At 37.5% G+C, this 20886-nt stretch overlaps 1 protein-coding gene across 1 annotated transcript in view; it reads right to left on the bottom strand.

Moving 5' to 3' along the window:
- Nucleotides 1-1415: 1415 nt before the first annotated feature.
- Nucleotides 1416-20886, bottom strand: part of Dennd4a (DENN/MADD domain containing 4A) — an 85837-nt gene continuing 66366 nt past the window's right edge. The window contains exons 19-31 of the mRNA XM_013009908.1: nt 19701-19832; nt 17562-18658; nt 15827-16016; nt 14496-14590; nt 12964-13139; nt 12725-12871; nt 11049-11247; nt 10577-10831; nt 9795-9912; nt 9666-9692; nt 9071-9233; nt 8848-8912; nt 1416-2223 (exon numbers count right to left, since the gene is read on the bottom strand). Of these exons, the coding sequence (XP_012865362.1) occupies nt 2087-2223; nt 8848-8912; nt 9071-9233; nt 9666-9692; nt 9795-9912; nt 10577-10831; nt 11049-11247; nt 12725-12871; nt 12964-13139; nt 14496-14590; nt 15827-16016; nt 17562-18658; nt 19701-19832 (2801 nt within the window). The 3' untranslated portion in view covers nt 1416-2086. The remainder of the gene's footprint in view (nt 2224-8847; nt 8913-9070; nt 9234-9665; nt 9693-9794; nt 9913-10576; nt 10832-11048; nt 11248-12724; nt 12872-12963; nt 13140-14495; nt 14591-15826; nt 16017-17561; nt 18659-19700; nt 19833-20886) is intronic.

Below are 20886 nucleotides of genomic sequence, written 5' to 3'. Positions count from 1 at the left end.
GCAGCGGTATTTACAAAGGGGAGGCAGGTTGATGTGCATAGCACCAGATTTTTTTCAAGTAATCATGAGTTTCACGTTTTTTACACTGTTTCCAACTATTTATCAAAGTAGAGTTGTGAGCTGTTTCAGCTTGGTGGTATTAATTTTTCTGTATCTGTCTTCCATGGCAATCTTTGCCACATTATAAGGAGATCCCCACCTGAAGCCAGCACCATGCTCCTCTGCTTCATAGCCTCCAGAACCATGAGCCAAATACATCTCTGTTCTTTGTATTTTGTGTGCATGTGTGTGTGTCTGTGTGTGCGCACACATGCGTACCAGCTTGAACTCAGGGGCCCATGCTCATGCTTTTTATTTTATTTTTTTTTTATCAAAGCTGGCTGGTACTCTACCTCTTGAGCCATACCTCTACTTTCTGGCTTTTTTCTGGGATATCTGCCCTACTGGCTTTGAACTAAAACCTTCGATTTCCATCCATTCTTGAGTAGACAGGATTATAGGCATGAACCACTGGTGACTGGCTACAATTTTTTAAATAATGGTTTTTCTGTGGCTAGCTGAACTAATTTTGAGTTGGGACTTCAAGACATTTCTAATTCAAGTGTTACATATTACATTGGTTTAATATACATAATTTGGAGCCATCCAAATTTTTCTTTTTCTTTATAATAGCTAGAGACTTCCTTCATTAATGACAATCTACATGAATGTACACATATATTTATTTAAACATCTATAAATAATTCTAAAGGCCAAGGGATGCTTTTCTTATCAGAAATTACTTAAAGAAAAGTGTCATTAGAAACAACACAATTAAAAATATATTTTCAAGTCAATTAAATATCCATGGTATTTAAACAGTCATTTTATTGTCTGATTTATGGATATTTCTGCATTTTAGATTCCATAAACTTCAGATTCTGAAGCTTGTTGAAAAAGCTAAGTTCCTCAATATGGGAAATTCTATCTGGCTATTCTTTTAGAGGATAACTATTTTTCTACTTTCAAAAAATACTTTGAATATTTATATATAGTCTAACAGAATAGATCAGTAAATCATATTTTCAGATAAATATTTTATAGGACAAATCTGCATCAAACCCAGTATTTTAGGTATTAAAATAAGGATGAAATTTGGAATAAACTTCTGTCATATTCCCCAAAGTAGGTTTTCAGGTATCACATTACAATTGAAATTGATATTTGGATTGTGAGCTATTTCCTCTGTGTACTGTTATGTGTCCACAAGAAACAATGGAGAGTCTGGACTCGCAGCATAGTGAACCTGTCTTGCTCTCCTTGCACAAAGCTTGCTGAGTCACTGGGCAGTGCACATGGCCTGCTGTGACACACTTACCACTGTCAGGCTTAGGGTTAACATGCAATCCCAGGATGACACTGACACTAGCCTGTCAGGCTTAGGGTTAACATGCAATCCCAGGATGACACTGACACTAGCACTGACAATTTAAATTTACTCTCCCAAGTAATTAAAAAAAATAGATCGATAGACTTACATAGATATCTGCAGCTGTACTAATTACTTTAAATAGCAGCAGACAAAATAAACGCTTGCTCCATAAGTTTAAATTCACTTTAGGTTTGCTATATTAAATTTAAAAATTAAAAAAATATCAACTTACTATAAACAATTTAAAATATGTATAATACAACTTCATGGTCAAAACATCTGAATAATCTATGAAAACAAGAGATACTTTGATCTTACATTTCTGTTTAGGTTTCACACATGATTTCCCCATCTGTCTTTTCCAAAAGAAACCATAAAAAAAAGTTGTCTCATTTTATGGCAACTAATTTAGGGATTTCCTCATCACAAAAATACTTACAAGGAGTTAAAGGTAAAAGAATAAAGAAGGGGAAACAAAGTGTCTCTCCCCGTTTGTCATGATTCTCTTCTGAAAGCATTCTATACATAGGCATTCTGAACTTTCCAAACCATTTACAAATACACTTGCAAAATTTTAAAAAAAAGTTTAGAGTCTAAAAGTGTTATTTTGTACACTGACTATACAATACACATCAAATGTATACACACACACACACACACACACACACACACATCTTAAAGATAAGGTTCTCCAAAGGTTTTTCGACATTCCATCACTCCCGTACTTGGTGGTCTGTCACAGTTGTGTGTACTCTTGACTTGACTGGGTGTGAGGCGATCATATGCCATCTTGTACTCTTTATCAAATGCATCTGCAAAAATGAAGAAATAAAGACAATGAAATTTATGTCTGATGTTGACTACAGCTGAGCTCTATAATATTATAAAACCACAAAATTAAGATGTAGGGGCTGGGAAGGTGGCTCAGCGGTAGATCGCTTGCCTTGCATGCATGAGGCCCTGGGTTGGATTCCTCAGCACCACATAAGCAAAAAGAAAAAAAAACAAAATTAAGATGTAAGAACATACATCAAGGATATTTCTGCCATTCAAAAGACACCAATTTTCAAGGCTAGACAGGGGACCTTAGCGACCATGGAGTTTTAGAGTTAGATCACCCACACTGATTTTAATCTTACCTAGTACAGATGTTAAAAAAAAAATCACTGAATGGGACTGGGAAGGTGGCTCAGTGGTAGAGTGCTTGCCTTGCATGCACAAAGCCCTGAGTTCGATTCCTCAGCACCACATAAACAGAAAAAGCCAGAAATGGTGCTATGGCTCAAGTGGTAGAGCGCTAGCCTTGAGCTGAAAAAGCTGAGGGACAGCGCCCAGACCCAGAGTTCAGGCCCCATGATGGACCAAAAAAAAAAAATCACTGAATGCCATACAAACCTTGCTTTTTTCATATTGATATTTTTTGTCTTCTGTATCCTAAATTCCCTATTATAAGATAACCTGGAGGGGGGACAAAAATATCTTCTAACATTACCATGTAATGATTTTCCCCTTCTTTTCTTTTTTATGGTGGCAATGAGGTTTGAACTAACGGTCTTACGCTTGCTAGGTAGGCATTCTACTATTTGAGCCATGCCCCTAGCTCCTTTTCCTCTTTCTCTATTATTGCTGTCCTCATATGCGCTAAGCAAGTGCTCTAATACTCAACACAACTTTTATTATTTTTATAGACATTAGCTAGGAGTGGTGGCTCATGCCTGTAATCATAGCTATTTGGGAGGTAGAGGCAGAAGGATCATAAGTTGAAGGCCAGCCGAGGAAAAGTTAGCAAGATTGTAGCTCAAAGAAAAATTTGTGGGGCGCTGGTGGCTCATACCTATAACCCTAGCTATTCAGTAGGCTGAGATCTAAGCATTGCTGTTCTAAGCAGCCAGGCAGGAAAGTCCATGAGACTTTTTTTTTTTTTTTGGTCAGTCATGGGGCTTGAACTCTGGGCCTGGGCACTGTCCCTCAGATCTTCAGCTCAAGGATAGTGCTCTACCCTTTGAGCCACAGTGCCACTTTAGTTTTCTGAGTGGTTTATTGGAGATATGTCTCATGGCCTTTCCTGCCCAGGCTGGTTTTGAACTGTGATCCTCAGATCTCAGCCTCCTGAGTAGCTAGGATTACAGGCATGAGCCACTGGTGCCCAGCAGGAGATTTTTTTTTTTTTTGTCAGTCATGAGGCTTGAACTCTGGACCAGGGCACTGTCCCTCAGCTCTTCAGCTCAAGGCTAGAACTCTACCACTTGAGCCACAGTGCCCCTTCCGTTTTCTGGTGGTTTATTGGAGATAAGAGTTTCATGGCTTTTCCTGCCCAGGATAGCTTTGAACCATGATCCTCAGATCTCAGCCTCCTGAGTAGCTAGGATTATAGGCGTGAGCCACCAGCGCACAGCTTTCCATGAGACTTTATCTGCAATTAATTACCAAAAAGCCAGATGTGGAGCTGTGACTCAAATGATAGAGCCCTCACCTTGAGCGAGCTGTGACTCAAGTGGCAGAGTGCTTGCCTTGAGCAGAAGAGCTCAGGGATAGCTCCCAGGCTCAGAGTTCAAGCCCCACAACAACAACAAAAAAAAACAAACAAAAAACAAACACAATCCCCGCTCCCCAACAAACCAAAAAGGCCAGGGGTAGGTAGCTCAAGATATAGAATACCTGCTTAGCCCTAGTTTTAACCCCTCAGTTCTGGAGTTAAAAAAAAAAAAAAAGAGCACACAAAAAAGGACATTATACCGAGGCTTGTGTGTGGGATTTTGTCCAGAACATAACCCATATGGGATGAAAAAATGGAGAATACCAGTTTTCAAGTCTCTGTTAAAGTATGTCTGGAAGTCATTTATTATTTGACATTTTTAAAGCATCCTGGATAAAAATTGCCCCTAACTGATCTAAGTGAGATACGGTTTATGTCTGAATGTTACCAGGTCCCATATTTCTGCTTTGGCAAGATGAGAGACACTAGCAACAGTGCCACAGTGAGGCTCATGATGGCTGATGTGAACTGACAGACAAATGCATGAGCAAGTAAGCTTCTCTAGCTTCAAAGCCCAGCCTTCTATGGACACTCAATGAAATCCCTAGGGCAGAGGACTAGAAAATCTATCCAACTGTATCTGGGTTTGCACTGGATAGAAAAGCAAGGGTTGGTAAACATGATGTGAGTAATCTTTCTTGGCATCCCTTCTGTTCAATTAAAAACACAGGAAAAGATGCTCAACAAGCGTTGGCAAGTATGTGGAGAAATTGGGACCACATATACTACTGATTGAAATGTGAAATGATGTAGACACTGGAAACAGTCTTGTGTTTCCTCAAAATGCTAAATACTGTGTGAATTACAAATTCCTCCCCCAGATATGCCCAAGATTATCTGTTTCTATTCTTGTCATAAAAGTTCTTTATATATATTAAATACAAAGCAATTATACAATATGTGATTTACAAATGTCTTTTTTCATTCTGGCTTACAGTCTCTTTCTCTCTCTTTTCCAGTAGTAAAGTTTGAGTTCAGGGCCTCAGGCTTGCTAGGTAGGCACTCTACCACTTAAGCCACACCCCCTGCACCAACTATGCCTCTTATATTCAACCAATAGAGCATATATATATATGTATGTATGTATATATAATACATATACATTTTTAAAAAATATATAATATATATTTAAAAATCTACTCTTCTATCCATCCTTTTAATTGGACAGTTTACATATGCTGCAAATTTTGATGTCATATCTGCAATTGGGTATTTTTCTGTATGTTTGTTGTCTTTTTTCCATCTTCATTCTTTCATTACTTCATACTTTTGTGTTGACTAGGTATTTTTTAGTGTACCATTTCAATTCCCTTATTGTTTCTTATATATTCTTTTTTTTTTTTTTGGTTGATCGTGGACTTGAACTCTGGGCCTGGGTGCATTCCTTGAGCTCTTCTGCTCAAGGCCAGCACCGCTTGAGCCACAGCGCCACTTGTTTTTCTGGTGGTTAACTGGAGATAAGAGTCTCATGGACATTACTGCCCTGACTGGTTTTGAACCACAGTCCTCAGATCTCAACCTCCCGAGTAGCTAGGATTACAAGCATAAGCCACCATCGCCCAGCTTTATTTCATATATATATATATATATACGTATATATATATATATACATATATTTCTTATATGTATATATCTTATTTACTTATTTAGTACTGATCCTGGGGCTAGAGCTCAGGGACCTGGGCACTGTCCCTGAGCTCCTTTGCTCCTTTGCTCTACCAGTTTGAGCTACAGCACCACTTCTGGTTTTCTAGTGGTTAATGTGTCAGGGACATTCCTGCCTAGGCTGGCTTTGAACCATGAGTTTCAGATCTCAGGCTCCTCAGTAGCTAGGATTATAGGTGTGAACCATAACACCCAGAAAATTTCTTATTTTTTAATATCAGCAGGGTTTCAAAACCATTAAAGTACAATGAAATATTCATAACATTCTGTTCAAAGTACCAGTTGAAATTTGAAGCCATTTATTTTTATCCTCTGTTAAATGGAAATAGTGCAAAGGGAAGCGTAGCACATTCCTACAATATTTTATTCACACATAAAATTACAGGTCAAACATAGATCTGTTTCCTTCACCTTTCTGTATCAAATATTCCTTGATTCTAAAGAACTTTTACATCTGGTGTGGGGAGTTTGGCTCAACTAGTATAGTACCAGCCTAGCCTACTGAGGTCAACAACCAGTATTGACAATTAAAAAAAATACATTTTACTTTGTTGTTGTTGGGGGGCTTGAACTCAGGGCCTGGGTGCTGTCCCTAAGCTTTTTTCATTCAAGGCTATTGCTCTACCACTTTGAGCCACAGCTCCACTTCCAGTTTTCTGGTGGTTAATTGGAGGTAAGAGTCTAACAAACTTTTCTAGCCAAGACTCTCCTCCCAGGCTGGCTTTGAACTCCAGTCCTCAGATCTCAGCCTCTGGAACAGCTAGATTGCAGATATGAGCCATCAGCATCCAGCTTACATTTTACATTTCTATTGGAATGACTCTAGAATTTCTCAGATTTATTCCAACTAAGTAGTGATCAGTTTAATACAACTTCCAACTATAGTGTTCCCTGACTTTTTTTCCCCCTCTAAAGTCACTCAATATAGTTCCCTCTGTGTTTGGGGTTCATAGCTAGAACTTTTAAGACCAGTTCAGTGTAAGCCAAAATTTCATTCCCACATTCTAAAGAAGCAAATTTACCTACTTTCAACTAGTCTTTTTGTCTTAAAGTATTTAAAATTCTACACCTCTCTAATAATTGCATTCTGTAAGAGGCTTGCTATCTTACTCCCACATATCCTTTGCTGCTAAATTCTATAATCTGTCTCCTGGCATGAAAGCTGACAAGTGCTTAGGGGGACAAGTCATTCACTTCTGGTTGGCTGGAAATTAATACACTCTTGAAATATCTAAGTTAGAGCTGGCTATGCTTGGCTTTCTACTTGACTCAGAAACTATTGCTCTCTCACTCATCTTCTATGAATTAATTGGAAAGTCAGCATCAGAAGAGCCTTGCTTTCTACAAAGCCTGCTTACCTGGTCTCAATTGAGGAACTTGAAAATAATGCACATGTTTATTATATATTATCACCATGATTATGTATGTGGTCATTAAAAAATGACTGTGGTGCTTAAAGTCAAATCAAATGCGTAGACTTGTTTTTTGTAAAGACCAATGTATAATCACCGAACAGAAGCATGATTGATTATACATTTTTTTCATTAATTGGTGAGTGGGCTTATGTAGAGCAGTCAAGTCAGATACCACTCAAGTCAGATGAATTGCATGTATCAACAATCATTTTCATACCTATTTATAAACCTGTAAATTTTCCAACAGAATGCCAAAACACTACTTGAACTTCGCAATATAAATAAATAGCTTGTCTACCAGGGCTTTGCAAAGAGGCCAAGCTAGCTTGAAGTGATTTCCAACTTTGTAGTCCCAGTTATTCAGGAGGCTGAGATAGGAGGTTCATTTAAACACAGGAGTTTGAGAACAGCCTGGGTAACACAGTGAGACCCTGTCTTTTTAAACGACAACAATAACAACAACAGGCTAAACACAGTAACGGGGGGAGGAGATAACTAACCAAAAAAGCTTGGGAGCTCCTAAAGTATGTATTTACCTACTTTGTTCTTTCTGAGAAAGCTTAATGTCATTGGGCTGGGAAGGTGGCTCAGTGGTAGAGGGCTTGCCTTGCATGCATGAGGCCCTGGGTTCGATTCCTCAGCACCACATAAGCAAAAAGAAACAAGCCAGAAGTGGCGCTGTGGCTCATGTGGTAGAGTGCTAGCCTTGAGCTGAAGAGCTGAGGGACAGCGCCCAGGTCCAGAGTTCAGGCCCCACGACTGGACCCCCCCCCAAAAAAAGAAAGCTTAATGTCATTAATAAATTATATCATACTTAAAAGCATGGGTTTGGAAATTGAGAATGCTTGGTTTAAATATAGCTCAATTATACGCATGAAAACAAGATAAAATTACCTACCTCTCAGATCCTCAGTATCTTCAATGATATAGAAATTTAATAGTACCTATTCTCAAAGGACTTTTGAGAAAATTATATAAGAAAACACACTGGCTTCACTGGCTTCAGTGTATTTTCTTATATAAAAATCTATGTTGGAAATGATCTGTACAACTTGGGGGGATGGGAGGTAGGGAAAGAAGGAGAAAAACGAGGGGCAGTGGGTCGACAAGAAATGTAATCACTACCTTACTTAACTGTAACGACTCTATGTATCACTTGACATAAAAAATCATGGCCTAGAAAGGTGGTTCAGTGGTAGAGTGCTTGCCTAGCATGTGTGAGGCCTGGGTTTGATTCCTCAGGATCACATAAACAGAAAAAGCTGGAAGTGGTGCTGTGCCTCAAGTGGTGGCGCACTAGACTTGAGCTGAAGAACTGAGGGACAGTGCCCAGGTCCAGAGTTCAAGCCCCACAACCCCCACCCCCAAAATCATATTATTATTATTAATGGTTTTTTTTCTGCTGATCCTGGGGCTTGAATTCTGGTTCTAGGCTCTGTCCCTGAACTTCTTTTGCTCAAGGCTAGTATTCTACCACTTGAACCAAAGCACCAGTTCTGGATTTTTCTGAGTAGTTTTTTGGAGATAAGAGTCTTAAGGACTTTCCTGCCTGGGCTGGCTTCAAACTGAGATCCTCAGATCTTAGCCTCTTTAAGTAGCTAGGATTACAGGCCTGAATCACCAGTGTCTGGCTTATTATTGTTATTATTATTGTTATTACTACTTCCATGAGAAAAGTATCAATGTATATTTTATATTAGATAAAACATTAAAGAAACAGTTTTCTAATAAAGCAATATTGCTTAATATTAATATAATAAAAACCAATAAAAATACTTTGAAAAGCTACACTGTACTATATAAACATTATGCTGAGTTACCTATATCAATGTTTTCTCTTCCCAGCGCCACCAGTGAGAGAAATAGTATTTCTCGGTATAAGCTCCTAGGAAGGAAAGACACAGAGAAAATGTAAGAATCCATAGGCTTGATTCTCTACACCAAGTTTATGCCGATTTAAACATGAAGTATGCTAAAAATGACTATGCAACAAAACAAAACTATTTAGAGAACAATATATTCACTTAAAAGAGAATAACTTACCTCTGTCTTTTAAAATGCGGACACTTACTCAGTGTCTCTAGAATCTGACTCATTGGTCCATAGACATCATTCATTTTAATGCTTTTAACCATACTTTTCAGTAATTCCTGGTTAAATGAGTTATCATTTTTTTGCAACAAATGTACCATTGGATACTTTTGGGCTATAAAAGAACAAGAGAGCAGATGAAGGAAAAGAGAAATAAATAGCAACCAAAAGTTACAAAGCACTGAACATAAATTAAGGAAATACACAAAGAAATACAAAACTAAGAGTTAAGCAAAGAAAAAAAAAAAGACAACCAATGATAAAAATAAACCTAAAGCTTTGTATGGGCTCAGACAATAACTAAAAACATTTTTCATTAATACAGTGCCTCAAGTAAATTCTACATTTAGCAGCCAGGATGGAAACAAAAATACATAAGAAAGAAGAAACTGGGACAAGTGATGCACTGAAAGCAGAATTATACAAAACACAGCTAGCCCCACTAGCACAAACACCGCACCCCTCACAACCAAATTAAAGCAAAACACCAAAAAACTTGACTTCTATAGAAGTAGCATTAAAAAAAAAAATCAAACTGAACACTCACTCTCAAACAAAAGAGTACGATTTTGACCTGAAAGACAAAATAGTACAGTGAAGTAGTTATACATGAGTTGAGGCTATTTAAAGCGAGTAGAGGTCAGTCTTGTATGAATAAGCTGCTGCTGGCACTTACTGTGGGCATTCCACAGGATGTACAAGGGCTGTCCTGGATCCTGGTGTAATTTCATATTGTCCCATAACATTTGTATTAAAACATATTTGCTATCTTCTGACATACAGTGGCGGGGAATCTGGGTTGAGAGTAAAAAGCATTTGTTAATGGTCATTATATAATAATTTGTTATAAATATTTTATAGAATCTTCATAAAAAATATTTTTGGGAGCCAGGCGCCAGTGATTCAAGGCTGTAATCCTGGCTGCTCTGGAGGCTGAAACCTACAGATCACAGTTTAAAGCTAGCTTGGGCAGAGAAGTCCATGAGTCTTATCTCTGATTAACTACCAAAAAGCTGGAAGTAGAGCTGTGGCTCAACTAGCCTTTAGCAAAAAAGCTCAGGGACTGCACCCAGGCTCTAGTTTATGGTCCAGAACTGGCACATGCAAAATATTGTTTTTAGGATGTAAATGTACAGAAGAGAAAACAACAACAGGAAATGAATAGTTGTATGCATCCGGTATCTACTAGAGTTAGAAGATAAGCTGAGCTGAGAAGCTAATGATCCCTAAAGTAACAAACTTCTCACTCAAAGTATTTAACTTGAATGAGAAAGAATCTTAACCTGATTCAGAGTCTATAGAAAGAATCCAAGCATCCTATTTTTCCCCAAACCTAAGACCTTGATTTTTGGTGGTAACGGGATTTGAACTCAGGGCATCTTATTTGCTAGGCAAGTGCTCTTCCACATGAGCCATGTCCCCCATGCATAGCATTGTCTTTTAATTTTATTTTCATACCTTTGAATACTTGTTACAGTGCTCAGAAGAAAGAATCAATCCTGGTAAGTTACTTGGAAGGTCAAGACGCCTAAAATACCACACCAAATTCCAAAAAACAATTGGATGATGATCCACAAAGTCAGCCACTGTTATTGCATGGTCACCTTCATTTTCCAACAAGCTCTCAAGTTCCTTCCAAACAACTAGTGGACTAAGATATGGAACTGTGACAGGATCTGGACTTGGAAGGTGCCATTCTAACCCTAAAGAATCCTGCTGAATAAACAAAGATAGAAATGAGAAAGATAAGAATGATGATATTAAATTATTTTAAAAATATTTCTGTGAATAATTTCCTCTAAGTGGAAAGGTAATATAATTGTCGTATCTTCATGATAATTATAAAATTGACTTTTCTAGGGCTTCTCAGGACAAGGGGAATAACATTATGCGAATGTTTAAAAATTTAGAAAAACATCGTAATACATACTGTAGCCCCTTGTAAAGTAGCTGGCAGGCTGCCTGTGGGAACCAGTTTCTGTCCTCTGGAATCCTCTTTATCCAAGTGGCTGTAAGTACTAATGCTCCTGGCCATTGGGAATAGTGGACATTTTGACACAGCTGTTTTTGATCTATTGGTGGGAATCTGAATACTTTGGGTACAGGGATTTTCCTGCAGTTTAGATTTGCTTGGGCATTGAAAAAAGAAAAAAGCACAGCACTTTATTTGATCTAGAAGAACCATGTTTTGGATACAGCAGAATAAATCAAAAGAAATATGTTATTCAGACTTTAGTCTACAAATTATCTATCCATGCATCCATGCATCCATGCATCCATCCATCTGAACTCAGGGTCTCAGGCTTGCCAGGAAGCTTACCACTGAGCTATGCCTCCAAACTATTTTTGTGATAGTTATTTTTGAGATAAGGTCTTTCTTCCTGCCTAGAAACATTCTTAAGACTGAAATCTGCCTACTTCAGTTTTCCTATTGTAGCTACCATAACATCATGTCAGTTACAGGTTCAAGAGGACCTTTGATGAATTTTTCTGCCTGGACTAGTCTCAAACTGTGATCCTCTCAATCTTAATCTCACAAGTAGCTATGAGTATAGGTGTGAATCACAGAACCTATTTTAGGATATAAATGACATAATATGATAAATTTCAGAATAAAATTTGAGGCACTTTTTTTTGGTTGCACTGGAGTTTGTAGTCAGGGCCTTGTATTCTCTTGGCATACTTTGCTGGCATTCTACCACTTGATTCACACCTCCAGCTTTCGTTTAGCTGGTTATTTTGGAAATAGTGTCTCATCAACTTTTTACTCTAGGCAGGCTTTGAACCATGATCCTCCAGATCTTAGTTTCCTGAGTAGATAGTATTACAGGCATGAGCCCCTGAAGCTGGCTAGTAAAGAACTTGAATACAGTACTACTTTCCCTTATGGATACAAAGTAAATGGACACATGCTTCTTTAGGAGTCATGAGTAAGTGAAAGACAAAGACAAGGCTACAAAAGATCTATGATGAAAGAAGTGCAGATTCTTGTTTTACTATGAAGGTATTTAGGATTAAACAGGCCACATGGGCATTTCTTTCTGCAATATAGTTACTAATATAGCCTAGTCTGTGCAGTTGTATGTGGCTGATCTGGCATTTAAATATAGGTTATTGGGATGAGGCTCACTTTGTGTTTTAGTTTAATTTTACAGTTTTAATATTAGCTATAAATGTTCTATTCTTTCTTTTTTGTCAGGTGTGGGGCTTGAACTTAGTGCTTAGTTATAAACTCAGTGCTTGATAAACATTATCATACGTGTGTATGTGTGTGTGTGTCTTAAACTCTGGAAGCTCATGAAGCATAACATATCAATACTTAATATTTAAATTTTAAGCTATTAGAGTTTTTAACACTATTTTAATAATATAATAAATTTTATTTTTCAGAGATATTAATTAATCATTCAAGACAGAGTCTCACTATATAGCCCTTGGTTGACCTTGAACTCACAACCCTTCTATCTCTTTCTCTACCCAGTGCTAAGATGATAGGCATAGATACTTTTCACAGAAATTTAAATCTTGAAACGGGCAGCTGGTTTTTCTGCCACCATCACTAAAACATGCTCAATGTTAAAAATAATTCTCTAAAATCATATTTACCTGTTTAGATCAAATTTTCCTGGAACCGAGATGGCAGATGTATCAAGACCAGAGGCTGATGTTGAAATGCAAGACTGCCTTGTCTGACTTGAAAAGGAGGATGGAAAGTGCACAGTTTCTGTAGATGGAGCTGACTTCAAAAAATATCTAGAATGTCAACCAAAGGAGCTTTTTGAGTAACACATTCTAGAGGACATGATCCTTAAACCGAAAGGGAAAAAAAAAGTACATATGCTTACCTTCCAGGTCGTCTTAAGTCTCTTATTTCAATATTGAGAAAGGGTAAGAAAAGATTGCCACAGAATGGGCAGGTAGTATTGAGGTTTGAATCATCCGCTGTCCATCCAGCCATGATTTCCTCATCATGGACAAGACAATCACATGTTCTACACCGAGAACAGCTAGAGATGAGAACCTAGGGGAGAAGATGGCACTTTATAAAGCAAGCTGGCTAGTGCATAATGTGGCTTTAAAGCCAATTTAATTAACCTCCTGGAAGGATTGGAACTCAGAAGGCTTCAAACACTACAAATAGAAATTAAACTATATTTGGTGTAATATATAATATGCTCATCTTCAACTATTTCAGGGAAGTCTATCCCAAAATTCTGCCTGAGAAACTTGCCCTGATTATTTTCTATTAAAATCACTATAAAATTTGATATGATTTTATTAGTGATACATCAATACATAAAACACACAAAAGGTATTTGCAACTGTAGATTGATAACTATATCTAAAGTGCAGTCATCAGACTAATGCTCATCCACGAGGTCTTACTGCTTTTGCTAAGTAAAGTAACTAAAGATTTAGAAATTTGTAATTTAACATTGCTATAACAGCCCACTGTGCAATCCATGTACTTTTACAACAGTACTGGATTAGTAATTAAACAGAACAAGCCTAGTTTGTCACTATAGACAGTTTAAGGAACATTGCTGTAAATTGTTGTCATATATTAACAAAATACAGAAATTCCTAAAGTTACAGAATATTTGTAAGCTGCAATATTTATTTTCCAACTATATGCAAATGTAACTAGCATAAAATAGCAACCACACTTACAAATATACTTGCAATCAATTTTTACAGAAAAATTTTGAAGTCTGAAACAAAAACTTTTTTATTATAAGAAAATGGGATGTGGGAGCATATTCTGCAGAAATTGAAGACTGAAAACAAAGTGGGCACCCTAAACCAGAATTGCTTCCCATACCCTTGTCAAAATTCTCTTGCACAGCAAAATTGGTTGCTCAGGTTGTGAAGTACTAATATAGATGCTGAAAATGAACATGCTTTTGTATGTTAATAAATTTCAAAGCAAGCATGGAAGTGTTCTAATAAAGTAGCATGACTTCAGTAATCTGAAATAATAGGTATGTCAAAATTGGATTTTAATTTCATTCAGATGAGATATAAATTCTGAAGTTTCAGATGCTACACTTTTCTTTCTGTGTTGATACTGGGGTTTAAACTCTGCCTGGGCGTTGTATGTGAGCTTTTTTGCTCTATCACTGGAATCAAAGTCCACTTGCAACTTTTTGGTGGTTAATCGGAGATAAAGAGTTTCACAGACTTTCTTGCCTGGGCTGGCTTTGATTCACAATCCTAAAATATCAGCCTCCTGAGTAACTAGGATTACAGGCATGAACCACTGGTGCCCAGCTACATATTAACTTTTGTTACTCTTGCAGGGGCCGGCCATCAATACTTAAGAAATGTAAAATTTATCAAGTAGTACACAATGACACTCTTTTGAGTTAAGCTGTACCTCCATTGCATAGTTCTGGAAGATATTAGTATTACTGGTATTGAGGGAAGATGCCACTTCTGATTTCCCAGGCAAAGCGAACTTTGACAGGGACCCTGTTGATTATTAAAAAGAAAAACAAAGAGCAACAGTATTAAAATTAATGAGAAACAATATAAGAATCTTCCAATTTCATTAATTCTGATGTTAGCCTGTTCTATTTAAAATGTTAAAGGTAATTTAGAAAAACAAAAATAATAAAAAGGTCTTCTTCAATGCAAAAATGGTATAAATTACCAGTTCACCAGCAATAGAAAGGAATACGTGTAGTTCAACACCATATTTCCAACTTCACTTTTTTTTTTGTTTTGGTCATGAGGCTTGAACTCTGGGACTGGGCATTATCCCTCAGCTCTTCAGCAAGCACTCTACCACTTGAGCCACAGCTCCACTTCCGGTCTTCTGAGTAGTTTACTGGAGATAAGAGTCTCCGTTTCTTGCCCCGGCTGGCTTTAAACCCAGATCTTCAGATCTCAGCCTCCTAAGTAGCTAGGATTACAGGTGTGAGCCACCAATGCCTGGCTTTCACTTTTTTTAAAAACAGAAATACAAACAAAAACTAAACACTTCAATATATTCCTCACCTATCAGATGGCAAAAATCCACAAGTTTGCCAACATATTTCATTGAGAAGGTGTGTGTGTGTGGGGGGGGAATAGTTATTCTACATTGTCAATGAGAACGCAAAGCAGTATACACTGGTGGAAGAGAATTTCGCAACATTACTTCAAGGATGAAATCTGGAAATATTTTCTTCATACATTGGCAAAAATGTAATATGACGTGAATTATAGTCTGCCAAAGACTGCAGCCTTAATGTCTACTAGCAGAGAAGTGGCTAAAGGACAATATGATAGAAGCACACATGATGAACCATGGGGCTGTAAGGATGAATGAGGGCCTTGGCTGTGTGATATATGAATGGCCTTCAGGATATTGTTAAGGAAGGAACTGTTAAGGAATGAGTGGGAAAGGATTTATAGCTTGCTATCTTTTGAGATTTAAATAATAAGGGTACATATAAATATTTATACTTACACTTTAAGAAAAGCAACTATGGAAAGATGAACCAAAAAAAATAAGCATGATTACATCTCTAGGGACAGGAAAAAAGGACTGTGTGAAGGGGTGGGAAACGGGAGCTAGACTTCTCTCAGAATGCCTTAGCCTTTACCATTTTTCTTTGAGGCTAAGCAAATCCTTTACAAAATTGAAAACTTAAGATTATAAAGAAAGAAAGAAAGTAAAAGTACTACAAATCTATGTAGTATGACAGAACTATCTGGACAAACCTTCTAAGGAGGCAGAACTTTCCAGGCTCATCCGGCTGACATCAATTCCCTTGGTCCCTGAAGTGGCACTACTCTCTTGGGAGGAAGTGGCACCTTCCAACTCATGGCAGACATCTTCATCTGTCAGAGAGGTAGATTCAGAATCCTGGGCTCCCACTGAAGAAAGACTGGTACGATCAGAACTTTGATCCTAAGGACATAATTATAAGCTTAATTTCCTTCACAGTTAAGATTAATTATTTAAGAAGTCAGTTTTAAGGAAGTGTTAATATCTATCCCCTAACCACCCAGATGGTCAGTTAAACCAACATCACAACTTCTGGAGATAAATCAATTTGACAAAAGGTATACTCATCTGGATAAAAATGCTGGTGATTAATTTTTAAGATACATATAATTGCTTCTAGCAATTATCTATCTACTAGTAAGGAACCATGCTGACTTTCAATTTTTAAATTTATTTTTAATTTCCCTCCTGTAAACCTCAGTATAAGATGATACCATTAGAATTACATATTATTATTTTTTAAAAGCACTTAGTTTTAAAGACGTAGCTCTTGTCTTCAATTTTGAAAACATTAAACAAAATTTTTGGTTATACCAAGAATATATTTACAAAATACTTATAATTTCATGGACCAGATGATACAACTTGTTTTTTCTAATAGTGTATGCATATTGTTATTTTAATCACTAAAGGATTTTTTCCATTTTTTAATTATCTTTCAGTAGTTGTACAAAGGAGTTGTACAACTTGATCGATGTCACTTCTTTCAACACTCAACAAAGGACTTTAACATTTTTGTGTAGTCAACTTTTTTCATCCAGGTTTGTATCTTTATTCTACTCCAATATGGAAATATATATATCTATATATATAATTATTTCAAAGCCATTTGAATTATCAGGTGATCTAGATAACTGAGGTTCTGTTTCCACTATCTGTTTTTATTTTTCTTGTATTAGTCGTGGTTCTGTTTTTTGTTTTGCAGTCCTGGAGCTTGAACTCAAGGCCTGGGCACTGTCCCTCAGCTTCTTTTGCTCAAGGCTAGCATTCCACCACTTGATCCACAGCACCACTTTCGGCTTTTCTGTTTATATGGTATTGAGGAATAGGCTTCATGAATGTTAGGCAAGCTCTGTTCCACTAAGCCACATTCCCAGCCCCATTGTTCTGTTACTTGCAATGGCTATTTTAAACTGAACAGCAGATATTGTATACACAAAATTATAAAGATTCCTTCAGAAATGGTGACTCTTTCCTCTGTCACATAAAGAATGATTATGTTCATCTAATCACAGATTGAACCAAGTCTAGGTTACAGTGTTGGTTAGGCCTGTCTATCTGTGGTTTGCCAATGTTCCTACGGCATAGCTCTTCTTTAGCAGTTTTCTGCTGACTAACAGGTGCTTTTTATACTTCCCTAGACTCATGCTCTTAGGAGGTATGTGGGCCTACCATACATTAGTCCATCCTAACCAGAAGGCGATGCCACGTAATTGGTGAGTTTTGCAGGCATACTGGACATTCTCTGGAAAAAAATTGGCATTTTTAAGGAAACACTGAAACTAAAATTAGTATTTCCATGTAATACAGATACTTTAGGTACAAACCATTGTCTTTTTTTTTAAGCTGTGATTAAGGAGAATGATTAAAGCTGACATATCTACTAGTAATAGATTTTCAGTGGTAGAGAATATATGAAAGAACAAGTAGGAAAAACTAATAGTTTACCTTTGATGACATGGCATACATGGTGAATCTTGAGTACCATCTACTTGCTTTCTCTGCAACTCCTTTTCCAGCAGTGAACATACTGTGCCTTAAAACATCTAGCTTAGGTACTAGCAGTGTATCCAAGTTAAATGAAGGTGATGAATGGGTTAATATTTCTTGAGATTCTTCCCTAAATGGGCAAGTATGGGAGAAGGCTGGAGAAGACCAGAGTCTGTCCCTTGGTCTCTCCTCACTTTTGGTATAACTTTTAGATTTGGTAAGTCTCACTGGCCTAGGAGAATTAGGAGGCAGGCTCGATCTTCTACAGGCCTTGACCAATGTTGGACTTTTCTTATTGGCTAATTTATCATCACATGCTGGCTGCAGATCAATACTTGGTGTACGACTTGTCAAAGGACTGCTCATGTTATTCATATACATCTCAATTTCTTCAGCTAAGTCACGCTTGGCTGATGGTGTGGAAATGCTTTTGCTGTCATCTTCATCTTCTTCTTCTTCTTTTTGTTGCTGTTCAGTCTCAGCAACCAAAAGAGAGAGGGGATCAAACCCTGTTGCAACGTCAATTTTCTCAAAAGGTTTTACTGAAAAGCTGCTGTTCATACACTGCACTGTCTTAAGATGTTGTGCAGCTGTATACCCCACTTTTGATCTATCTATTTCATTGTCTATATCTTCTAAGTCAAAAATAACAGGAGAATCTACTTTATCTGCCAAACAAGTTGAACCATCAAAAGGTGTATCATCGTCACTGGATTCTTTTTCTAGACTGTCTCTTTTTGACTGTAATAGTGGCCTTCCAATATCAAGACTATTTGGTCTTGTACTTTTGGAGATAACGTTTGAAAGAATTTTTGCATCTGCACCTAATTTTTCAACTATATCTCCAGGGTTTGTTTCCTTGTTAATTCTATTTAGCATAAGACCCATCAGCACCCCTCCACTAAGATTACGGTTTCTATTTCCCCAGGACATTTGTTGCTGCAAATTAGGTTCGTTGTCACTTTTATGTCTCTTCCTGAAGCATCTACTTTGAACATTTCCTGGGTCATTTGTATCCTCGAGAGATGACATTAGGAGCAGTTCAGGTGTGCTTTCTGAAAAAGAAGAAAAGTACTTTTAAACAAGAAAATGTAATGTGTAAACATAGCCCTCTTAACTATTTAAAATTGTAGTAATAAAAATGACAATAGCAGGCACTCACTAAGTTTGACTTGTCAGATACTATTTCAGCTATTTACTTATAATATCTAACATAAACAGTCCAACATTTATAGGTTGGAAAAACACTGAGAGATTAAATAAAGCTGGCTATCAAGACTACATCACAGATTGGCAAATTTCATCACACATCAAACTTCACACCTCAGCCCAAAACTGGCCTGAGGCCTGTATTAGTACAGTTTTAGGCAGTTTTTATATTTATAAAGAGGTATGCAAACCATGCACAAATAAACAGGTAACAGAGACTACATATGGCCTGAGAGACCAAAAATATTTATAAGGCCTTTTACAAAAAGTTTATATGACCCTAATTATGTACATGCTATTATTTTATTGTGGGTCCAGGGCAGTCTGGGTAAATATGTTTATGAAACTCCATCTCAACAGAAAAGGCTGGATGTGCCAGGCACCAGTGGCTCATGCTTGTAATCCTAGCTACTCAAGAGGCTGAGATCTGAGGATCGCAATTCAAAGCCAGCCTGGGCAGGAAAGTCTGTGAGACTCTTATCTCCAATTAACCACCAGAAAACTGGAAGTGCTGTGGCTCAAGTGGTAGAGTGCTAGCCTTGAGCTGAAGAGCACAGGGACAGCGCCCAGGCCCAGAGTTCAAGCTCCACAACCAAACACAAAAAAAAAAAAAAAAAAAAGGCTGGATGTGGTAGAGTGTGCCTGTCATCCTAGCTATAACAGGAAGCACAAACAGGAAAATCACAGTCCACGCCAGCCCAGGCAAAGAACAAGACCGTATTTCAAAAATAACCAGAGTCAAAAGGGCTGCAGACATGGCTTAAGTGGTAGAGCACCTGCCTAGCAAGCATGAAGCTTGAGCTCAAACCCCAGTACCACCAAAAAAAATTACTAGTTATATAGATGCAATTCATTCTGAACATCAAAAATGTATGCTATTTAATTTACCTGTGCTTTCTCCAGACATTTTATCAGCATTGTTCTTACTTGTACCACCGAGGCGAACTATACTGGAAGAACTTTGATAACTGAGTGTAGGAAGGCAGTCAGCGCTTCCTTTTGCACTCTCATTCTCTGACACTATAAAGATGAAAATGAAAATGTTAATAAGACCTATAACATTCTAGGAGGCATAAAGAGAGGCAGCTTTTAATCCTACATATTTCTTTTCCCTCCATTTATGAGAAAACTCTTATTAGTTCATAATAAACAACATAACCCATTTTAATCACCCAGAAAAACTGTAGTTAAGAGCTGGGTAGTAGTGGCTCATGCTTATAATCCTAGCTACTCAGGAGGCTGAGATCTGAGGATTGTGGTTCGAACCAACCCAGCAGAAAAGTTCCCAACTCTTATTAACCACTCAAAAACCATTAAGTGGCACTGTGGCTCAAAGTGGTAGAGCACTAGCCTTGAGAAAAAGAGCTCAGGGACAGTGTCCAAGTCCTGAATTCAAGCCCCACGACTGACAAAAACAACAACAAAAAATATCTGTAGTTAAGGAATGTGTCTTATGTAATAGGGTTTAGTCAGCAGGAACAACATAGAGTAATTTTAATAGTCTGACCTCCCTAGAGCTAACAAAACCAATTCTGCACTACAGTCATGTATTTCTAACTGAAAATTGGTGATAAGACCATAGTAAAGATTTCTCTGTTTCTCAACCACAAGTAAGTTATTCCACTTATTTGAGGCTTCTAAGCAAGGATCAAGTTGTTACTTTTTGCTGGTAGCTTATACCTATAATCCTAGCTACTCAATATGTTGGAATCTGAGAATCTTGGTTTGAAGCCATCCTGGGAAGACATATCTGAGAGACTCTTATTTCTAATTAACTAGCAAAAGAGCCAAAGTAGAGACATGGCTCAAGTGGTAGAGCACCACCTGTAAGCAAAAAAGCCAAGTAAGATCATATGGCATGGAATTTAATCTCTAGTATTGGTACAAAAAATTACTAAGTGTTGGCCAAATTAGGTTCATGCACCAATTTTATATATGGTTGTGAATGAGAGTTTCTATGGGGAATACACACACACACACATACACATACACACACGCGCGCACGCACACACACACACACACACACACACACACACACGCAGTCCATTAAGAAAGTTTAATCTTGGGCTGGGAA

This window comes from Dipodomys ordii, unplaced genomic scaffold (assembly GCF_000151885.1).
Source record: "Dipodomys ordii isolate 6190 unplaced genomic scaffold, Dord_2.0 Scaffold11, whole genome shotgun sequence".
Lineage (NCBI taxonomy): Eukaryota > Metazoa > Chordata > Mammalia > Rodentia > Heteromyidae > Dipodomys > Dipodomys ordii.
The sequence above is the reverse complement of the archived record's forward strand: the minus strand, read 5'-3'. Positions and strand labels throughout refer to the sequence as shown.